This window comes from Babylonia areolata, chromosome 35 (assembly GCF_041734735.1).
Source record: "Babylonia areolata isolate BAREFJ2019XMU chromosome 35, ASM4173473v1, whole genome shotgun sequence".
Taxonomy (NCBI): domain Eukaryota; kingdom Metazoa; phylum Mollusca; class Gastropoda; order Neogastropoda; family Buccinidae; genus Babylonia; species Babylonia areolata.
Window position 1 is genome coordinate 7,929,356 of NC_134910.1, and position 10,000 is coordinate 7,939,355.

General features: G+C 43.0%; 1 protein-coding gene across 1 annotated transcript in view; it reads left to right on the top strand.

Moving 5' to 3' along the window:
• LOC143277787 (aromatic-L-amino-acid decarboxylase-like) overlaps nucleotides 1-10,000 on the top strand; it is a 213,555-nt gene that overhangs the window by 52,992 nt on the left and 150,563 nt on the right. The window contains exons 2-3 of the mRNA XM_076582690.1: nucleotides 2,453-2,757; nucleotides 4,555-5,469. Of these exons, the coding sequence (XP_076438805.1) occupies nucleotides 5,442-5,469 (28 nt within the window). The 5' untranslated portion in view covers nucleotides 2,453-2,757; nucleotides 4,555-5,441. The remainder of the gene's footprint in view (nucleotides 1-2,452; nucleotides 2,758-4,554; nucleotides 5,470-10,000) is intronic.

The window sequence follows — 10,000 nt, forward strand, 5'->3', positions numbered from 1 at the left end:
CGCAGTGACGCCTCCTTGAGCCACTGAAACTGAAACCAGGGAGAGCGTGTCGCTACGCTACAGCGCCACCCACTTCTTTTTTCTTTTTTTTGTATTTTTTCCTGCGTGCAGTTTTATTTGTTTTTCCTATCGAAGTGCATTTTTCTACAGAATGTTGTCAGGAACAACCCTTTTGTTGACGTGGGTTCTTTTACGTGCGCTAAGAGCATGCTGCACACGGGACCTCGGTTTATCGTCTCATCCGAATGACTAGCGTCCAGACCACCACTCAAAATATCGGCGGCTGAGCCGTGATTCGAACCAGCTCGCTGAGATTATCTCGCTTCCTAGGCGGACGCGTTACCTCTAGGCCATCACTCCACTAAGTAAGTAATATTGAAGAATACCACTGCTACAATCATTGGAATCTAGATGAATTTGCGAACAAAATATCACATCTGGACATGGACATGGACATGGATATGTCCTCGCTTGTGATCAAGCGAGATATAGCCTACCAGTAGGCTTTTAACTCTCTCCATACGAACGGCGAAAGAGACGACGTTAACAGCGTTTCACCCCAATTACCACCATCAAAATATCGCAAGCGGAAGGCTCTTATACTGAAGAGGTGAATGTTGACAAAGAATACCACAATTCTGACGACGGAAGCTAAAGGTTGGGTCATTCAGACACCCACTGGACATCCGAGGGGTCTGTGTAGAGGAGAAGAGAGGACTGGCCGTACTGAGTGAGTTAAAACACACTGTTCAAAAAAAACACTTTTGAATCATGACATGATAGTCAGTCGTGTCCGACTATGACCATCAGGACAGGTAGAGGAGGTGACTGCTGTCCCAACTATCTGGGCTAGAATTCGACAACAGTGGAGAGTGTCTTGCCCCAAGTTACATCCCCACTCTCTCGGCCAACAGGGTTTTAGGACAGTCGGCGTAGGGATGGTTCCCTAAAGGCCAGCTAGCCCCCAAAGCTGCAGCACTAAGTTTCAGTTTCAGTTGCTCAAGGAGGCGTCACTGCGCTCGGACAAACCATATACGCTACACCACATCTGCCAAGCAGATGCCTGACCAGCAGCGTAACCCAACGCGTTTAGTCAGGCCTTGAAAAAAAAAAAAAAAAAAAAAAAAAAAAGGGGGGGCGGGGGGGGGGGGGGGAAATAAATAATAGATAAGCTTACATAAATAAATAAATAAATAAATAAATAAATAATAATTATAATATAGAAAAAGGTAGTAGTAATAATAATAGTAATACTAATAAAATGATAATAATAAAAAATAAATAAATAAATAAATAAGACAACAATGGTGATAATTAAGCGAATGAATGTAAAATATGACGACACACATTCACACATACACCCACACATGCATAACAGAAATGCACCAAACATGCAGTTTCACAGATATGAAAGTACAGTCAAATACATATAAACGTACATGAGCTCCAACACACACACACACACACACACACATTACCTTGCACTAAGAGCCAGTGTAACAAAGCTGTAAAATATTTCCCATTTTCGTTTATTTATTTATAGTCTGTTCATCTAAGATGATGATATTAGACTGAAAATAAATGATATTATTATTATTATTATTTGGATTATTATTATTATTTCTATCATAATGATGATTGTTATTATTAATTAGAAAGCGACATTTCTGTATATTCGAATGAAAAGGGGGGCGGTTGATGTTGGAGGGGAGGGGGGAGAGGGGGAGTGGACTAAGAAAGGAAGAGAGAGAGAGAGAGAGAGAGAGAGAACAGAATGTGGAAAAGATAAAGTACAAATTCTAAAATGGAGAGGGTGAGTGTCAGTGATTGGTGAAAGAAAAAAAAACAACATAATACTGGAAGGGTGTGTGTGAGAGGCGGGACGGGGGAAGCGGGATTAGGACCCCCCCCCCCCCACCCCCACCCCCCCCCCAAAAAAAAAAAAATCAATAATCAAATATTGTATGCACTACTCCTGTACATTATTATTTGAAAAGAGGTTCATGTGGGGACCTACGATTTCCCATTGCAATGGAGTAAGCATTGGTAATACAGCTCTTACTTTGCTGTTGGCTGTACTGTAAACCTATGTCAGTCTATGATATAGCATCTGCTGAATGTTGGGGTGCATCACCAACGTTGGTATCTGGTGTTGGGGTTTTTTGGTCACCTTATCAAAAAGTCCAATAAGCAAGTAATTGTAGTTATTGCTGTAGTTTTCTGTAGTTTTCTTCTTCTAGGTGAACAGAAGTAAAAATTATGAACTACAACACACACACACACACTCTCTCTCTCTCTCTCTCTCTCTCTCTCACACACACACACACACACACACACACACACACACACACACTTCGTCCAAGTACCAACAGAAACACTGAAAGAAAGTTGAGCAAATAATTCGGATACACTATTTTAATTTTGATTTTTTTTTCTTTCTTTTTTTTTCCAGATCAATTGGGTGACCACGGTCGGTGACGCATTTTTCTTGATGACGTAAACATCACTGACGTATCCTGGCAGTCGTCCACTCCACACCTTCCCGGTCCTTTCCTGCACGGAGCTGTGGTTCCGACTGACATCGGTACATATGTACCAAACATCGGTCCATATGTGCGAAACATCGGTCCGCATGTACTGAATACCAAGACAGTGTCCAAGACAATAGCAGATCTCCCCCAGCAGAACAGTGAAGTCCAGTGCTGTCGTCACCTGCATCCTATCACAATCGATGAGTCATTCTGCTTGGTAAAGTTGGTAAGTACACAAAAAGAATATATAAATAAATAAACAAATACATACATGCATTGATGGAGTCTCCCGTCGGACCGACGGATGAGTAGGCAGGCAGGCTTATCTGTCGGTGTGTGTCCTCATAGGGGAGAAGATGCCGATTCTGGATGCGCAGCACTTCCCACAGGTGTTGCAAGGGAAAACGTCTCCAGAAGTTGAGCCCTGCTTCCTTCGCTCACGCTTCTCCTTAATGGCCAGCGTTCTCTTGTTTTCAAACGTCTTTATGCCACTAGAGCACAGCATCCTCCAGCGAGAGCGGTCAAGGGCATCAGTTTCCCAGGAAGCGATGTCTATGTCACAGGCTTTGAGGTTTGTCTTCAAGGTGTCCTTGAAGCGCTTGCAGGGTCTTCCAAGTTCACGGTGGTCTTCCTTCAGCTGGCCATACAAAAGCATCTTCGGGATCCTGCTGTCTGTCATGCGGACAACGTGTCCTGTCCAGCGTAGCTGGCACTGGATCAGCAGGCTTTCGATGCTGGGCAGGCCGCTCCTCTCTAGGACCTGGAGATTGGAGACCCTGTCTTGCCACTTTATGCCGAGGATCTTTCGTAGGCATAATAAACAAATAGATAAATTGCTTCAAGTGTCCCTCACTTCCCAGCATAGCGTGCTGCACTTCATGTGTGTGTATCGCCCCTGGCCCACCTCTGCTAATAAGTGCTAATAAGTGAGCGCGCGAGAAGCGAGAATTAGATACAAAGTTGCGTGTCTCTGCTATTCTGCTTTCGACTCCGCAGGACCTACTTATCTTTCTGACCTTATCAGTGTTTACACTCCCACAAGAAATCTCCGCTCTTCCTGTGACTGTTACCTATTGAAACATTTCCTCGTGTCAATACAAGAACCTATGGTGAACGTTCTTTCTTCTTCGCTGCTCCTCACATCTGGAACAACCTTCTTCATCATATCCGTGCATCTGATTCTATTTCTGCTTTCCGCTCATCACTAAAACCTCATCTTTTTAACTCACTCAGTACGGTCAGTCCTCTCTTCTCCTGTATACAGACCCCTCGGATGTCCAGTGGGTGTCTGAATGACCCATCCTTTAGCTTCTGTCGCCAGAATTGTGGTATTCTTTGTCAACATTCACCTCTTCAGTATAAGAGCCTTCCGCTTGCAATATTTTGATGATGGTAATTGGGGTGAAACGCTGTTAACGTCGTCTCTTTCGCCGTTCGTATGGAAAGAGTTAAAACCCATCTATAAGCACTCTCAGCTTCCTTGTTCTCTAACACCACCCATGTCAGCTCACTTTGGATGTGTGTCGAGTGGGAAAGGGGGAGAGTGAGGGCGGGAGGGGGGGGGGGAGGGAGGTGTTATTGAGAAAGAGTGGTCATGAATCTTGTATATAACTTGTAATATTTTCCTTTCATGTAAAGTGCCCTGAGCTCTTAGAGAGAAAGGGCGCTATATAAATGTACATTATTATTGATTATTATTAAATGAAAACAAATGAACTGGGTACGGGGGATCTCGAAAGTATTTCAGAAACGAAACCAAATAAAATTAACCATGATGCCAACTGGAGAGGAATTCCCAGCGTATGATCTAAATCAATCAGTCAGTCATCCAAACCATGCAGTTGCTGTTTTTCTCAATAATCGTTAACTCATACACGATGACTAATAGCCGAACACACCTGCTGCTGTTGGTAGAATTATGAAGAGGGACTTATTCTTTTGAACAGGCTTTAGTAACCGTACCTTCTTATACATTGACTATCATACTTTATAAATGTATGATTTTTCTTTTTCTTTTTTTCAGATGGGGAAATCACGTTTGTGATCAGTGCCAGTGAAACAAGACAACAAAAGTACATAGTGATAAAGCTCGACTTTGATGGATTAAACCAACGAGGTACTCAGCCTTATTAATTTTCTCATCAATCGATGACATAAACGCATCAGCATTGTTCTTTACAAGGGAACGGAGGGACACTGGATTTCTGAAGAAAGGGACATACCAATGGACTACTGAGTTAACTAACCGTGAACCAAGCTAGGTTCATAGCATTTCTGGTAAATCAAAATATATCAAGCTTTCTTCAACTCCATCGGGAGGGGGGCGGAGAGAGAGAGAGAGAGAAAAAAAAAAGCATGCACTTCGTGTTTTCATACTCACCATCAGTGAACTGGGAAACTCACTTCACGTAAAAACTGTGAAATTAGTTTGAAAGAGTTGAGTTAGACGTGAACAGTGCTATGCACATGATTCTTATGTCCACATAGCTTGTTTGGGACTCTCAGAAAGTGGTAGGCCTACAGACTGCATTTTGGTTGCAAAACTTGCCGCTGAAAAACGGTTTATAGGTGACAGATTAATAACTGTTTTGTTTTACCCTTCCCTCGAAAATCAACAACAGGAAAACGACCGTAACACTCCCAACAAAAACACTGGGACATCGCTTGACGTCGACATTATTTTGTATACGTCATTGAGGGAACGTTGACGTCATCTTTCGATTTTTAAGAAGCAATTTGTGATCGAAGAGAACTTTAGAATTTTTATTTTTTTTTTTTTTTTAAAGGGGGTGGACTCTAAGAAGAGAAACTGTATTCCCTTTCAAACATCACTTCGCCGTCTCTGCTCACACACGACCAGGTGCCCAGCCCACACTTCCCCTATCGCTTGGCACCCACTGACGTCACACCATGGACTTCGACGAGTACAGAAAACGAGGTCAGTTCCTGTTGTTGGCGTTCGCTGGTGTGTTCGTATCGTCCTATTGTTGTTGTTGTTGTTGTGTGCTGTGTGTATGTCGTCATGTTTTGTGTTGTGTTGTTTTTGTTGTGTGCTGTGTGTATGTCGTCATGTTTTGTGTTGTGTTGTTTTTGTTGTGTGCTGTGTGTATGTCGTCATGTTTTGTGTTGTGTTGTTTTTGTTGTGTGCTGTGTGTATGTCGTCATGTTTTGTGTTGTTTTTGTTGTGTGCTGTGTGTATGTCGTCATGTTTTGTGTTGTGTTTGTTGTGTGCTGTGTGTATGTCGTCATGTTTTGTGTTGTGTTGTTTTTGTTGTGTGCTGTGTGTATGTCGTCATGTTTTGTGTTGTGTTGTGTTTGTTGTGTGCTGTGTGTATGTCGTCATGTTTTGTGTTGTTTTTGTTGTGTGCTGTGTGTATGTCGTCATGTTTTGTGTTGTTTTTGTTGTGTGCTGTGTGTATGTCGTCATGTTTTGTGTTGTGTTGTTTTTGTTGTGTGCTGTGTGTATGTCGTCATGTTTTGTGTTGTGTTGTTTTGTTGTGTGCTGTGTGTATGTCGTCATGTTTTGTGTTGTGTTGTGTTTGTTGTGTGCTGTGTGTATGTCGTCATGTTTTGTGTTGTGTTGTTTTTGTTGTGTGCTGTGTGTATGTCGTCATGTTTTGTGTTGTGTTGTTTTTGTTGTGTGCTGTGTGTATGTCGTCGTGTTTTGTGTTGTGTTGTTGTTTTTGTTGTGTGGTGTGTGTATTTCGTCATTGTATAGTATTGTATTGTATTACTCTTTTTCTTTGTCACAACAGATTCCTCTGTGTGAAATTCGGGCTGCTCTCTCCCCAGGGAGAGCGCGTCGCTATAATACAGCGCCACCCAATTTTTTTCCTTTTTTTTTTCTGCGTGCAGTTTATTAGTTTTTCCTATCGAAGTAGATTTTTTTCAACATACCTTTGCCAGACACAACCCTTTTATTGTCGTGGGTTCTTTTACGTGCGCTGAGTGCATGCTGCACACGGGACCTCGGATTATCGTCTCATCCGAATGACTAGCGTCCAGACCACCACTCAAGGTCTAGTGGAGGGGGAGAAAATAACCGGCGACTTGAGTTGTGATTCGAACCAGCGCGCTCAGATTCTCTCGCTTCCTAGGCGGACGCATTACCTTTAGGCCATCACCGTAATCTTGTAGCTGCTGTTGTAGGGGATATGTGTGTGTGTGTGTGTGTGTGTGTGTGTGTGTGTGTGTGTGTGTGTGTGTGTGTGTGTGTGTGTGTGTGTGTGTGTGTGTGTGCTCAAAGGAGGCAAAAAAGTCATTTTAGCTGTAAGTAAGATGATTACATTTGCAAATGTTGCCTTGTTATACTTTTGAAGTTAAAAGACATTTGTGTTCTTTCAACTTTTATGTGACATTGTTGTGTATTTGGAAATGTTTGTTCTGGGCATGAAAAGTTTATTTTGTAGTAATCCTCCATACTCCAATAGGAGTGAAAGGATAATTAAAACTTGAAACTTGAAACTTGTGTGTGTGTGTGTGTGTGTGTGTGTGTGTGTGTGTGTGTGTGTGTGTGTGTGTGTGTGTGTGTGTGTGTGTGTGTGTGTGTGTGTGTGTGTGTGTGTGTGTGTGTGTGTTTTGTGTTGTTTTTATTCCCCCTGCACAGAAGGTTATATTTTCTTTTCAACATCGTCTCCATTACAGTTTCACAGGAAATTCCACACCAGTAAAGCAGAATTGTAATTTACACCACCTTTAGCGATAGAGGTAATCTATATATCTATATAGATAGATACACACACACACACACACACACACACACACACACACACACACACACACACACACACACACACACACACACATGTATGATGATACGGTGACAGTTTGCAAGGGTATTAATTTTTTTTTTTAGTTAACAAACACTAATAAATAACTGTCGAACAAGCAGGAAGCTATCTGTGTTGTTGATGTTGTTGTTGTTGTTGTTGTTGTTGTGGCGTTTGTATCCCGTATTGTTCCGCGCTGTTGATGTGTGGTGGGTGTATGTATCTCTCTGTCTCTCTCTCTCTCTCTCTCTCTCGCTCTCTCTGTGTATATATATCTTTGTCTCTTTGGCACTGTCTCTGTCACTCGTTCACTCACTCACTCGTTCACTCACTCACTCTGTCTGTCTCTGTCTCTCTGTCTGTCTCTGTCTCTCTGTCTGTCTCTCTCTCTCTCTCTCTCTGTGTATATATCTTTGTCTCTTTGGCACTGTCTCTGTCACTCGTTCACTCACTCACTCGTTCACTCACTCACTCTGTCTGTCTCTCTGTCTGTCTCTGTCTCTCTGTCTGTCTGTCTCTCTCTCTCTCTCTCTGTGTATATATCTTTGTCTCTTTGGCACTGTCTCTGTCACTCGTTCACTCACTCACTCGTTCACTCACTCACTCTGTCTGTCTGTCTGTCTGTCTGTCTGTCTCTCTCTCTCTCTCTCTCTCTCTCTCTCTCTCTCTGTGTATATATATCTTTGTCTCTTTGGCACTGTCTCTGTCACTCGTTCACTCACTCACTCACTCGTTCACTCACTCACTCTGTCTGTCTCTGTCTCTGTCTCTCTGTCTGTCTCTCTCTCTCTCTCTCTGTATATATATCTTTGTCTCTTTGGCACTGTCTCTGTCACTCGTTCACTCACTCACTCGTTCACTCACTCACTCTGTCTCTGTCTGTCTGTCTGTCTCTGTCTGTCTGTCTGTCTGTCTCTCTCTCTCTGTATATATATCTTTGTCTCTTTTGGCACTGTCTCTGTCACTCGTTCACTCACTCACTCGTTCACTCACTCACTCTGTCTGTCTGTCTGTCTGTCTGTCTCTCTCTCTCTGTATATATATCTTTGTCTCTTTGGCACTGTCTCGGTCACTCGCTCACTCACTGTCGGTCTGTGTTTCTCTGTATGTTTCTGTCTTTGTCTGTGCATTTGTCTGCCTCTGACTCTTTCCAGACGTCTCTCTCTCTGTCTCTGTCTGTCTGTCTCCCTCCCTCCTCCCTCCTTCCCTCTGTCTCTCTTTTACTCTGTCATTTTCTCCTCAATGATTTATCTGTCTTTATGCACGCATTTCTCTTCCCCCCCCCCCCCCCCTCTCTCTCTCTTGGTAATATTAGAACTGTTTTGTACATGTATATATATGATAGTCAGTCGTGTCCGACTATAAACATCAGAACAGCAGAGGAGGCAACTGCTGTTCCGACTATTTGGGCTAGAATTTGATTATAGTGGAGAGTGTCTTGCCCAAGTTACATCCCCACTCTCTCGGCCAAGAGGGTTTTAGGACAGTCGGCGTTGGGATGGTTCCCAAAGGCCAACTAGCGCACAAGGCTGCAGCACTAAGAGCCAGTGCAATTTTGCCTCCTAGTTTGAGAGTCATAGTCCTTCACAAAAGACTAAGCTGTAAATGATTTCCCATTGACTGGAGAAACCATTGATAATACAGCTCTCACTTTGCTGTTGGCCCAAATGTAAACTTATGTCAGTCTGTGATATAAACCGAGTGTTGGGCCGTTTTTGGTTATGTGTGGGAGGCACAAGTTGTTGGTAATGAATGTGTGTTTATTCGTTGTTTTAAGCAACGGTTAATTGATTGTGGAAAGCAAAGTTGACATTCCTCACTGCTGTCACATGAATTCTATCGAGTGTATTCTGTTTACAACCGATCACTTACAACATCTCTGTACTTATTGGTCGTGAAAAACATTTTTTGTACGCCGTCTATTTTCACAATTTCGAATCGGTATGTCAGATTTGTCGCTTTTTCCAGTATAATCCTGTTCCTGGTGATAAGAGAAAGTGCAGTTTTTGTCACACAGCCTTTGAAACAGAATATCACTTTCTTTTGGTTTGTTCAGTTTATCAGACTCTAAGAGAAGAACATTTTCCTGCCAGATATTACAGAAATCCAACCGTGTTCAAATTTGCCGCTTTGATGTCCTGTGTGTCGGAATGCTTATTTGCGAAGTTGTCGTGTGTTTTTTTGTATGCAAGGCTTTTGGCGTGAGAGCGGGGCTTTTGAAATTGGACACGAGTGGATGAGTGTGGGTATGCATTTTGTTGCGCTGTGGCGTATACGTCAACCCCCCTTTTTTTTCTTCGATTCTTGCAATTTGTAAGTAATTTTTGTAAGTTTTGTTAGCTTGTCAGCTTCAATTTTTTTTTGCATTTCACTTAATCCAGATGTGTGTCGCTGAACCTGTGTGCTAAGCGCGCGAGCGTGTATGTGGGTGCGTACATGCGCACGTGCATGTGTTGGAGGGAGGGGAGAGGAGAGAGAGAGAGATAATGTGTGTGTGTGTGTGTGTGTGTGTGTGTGTGTGTGTGTGTGTGTGTGTGTGTGAGAGAGAGAGAGAGAGAGAGAGAGAGAGAGGTCACATGCCCCCCCTCCCTCCCCACCCCCGCCTCCCCCCAGATAGAAATATGCTTCCGTTTGTTGGAATGTTACCGCTGGCTTGCTTTGACGTGTTCAGTTCAGCTTTCATATGCTGTACTAAGGGGT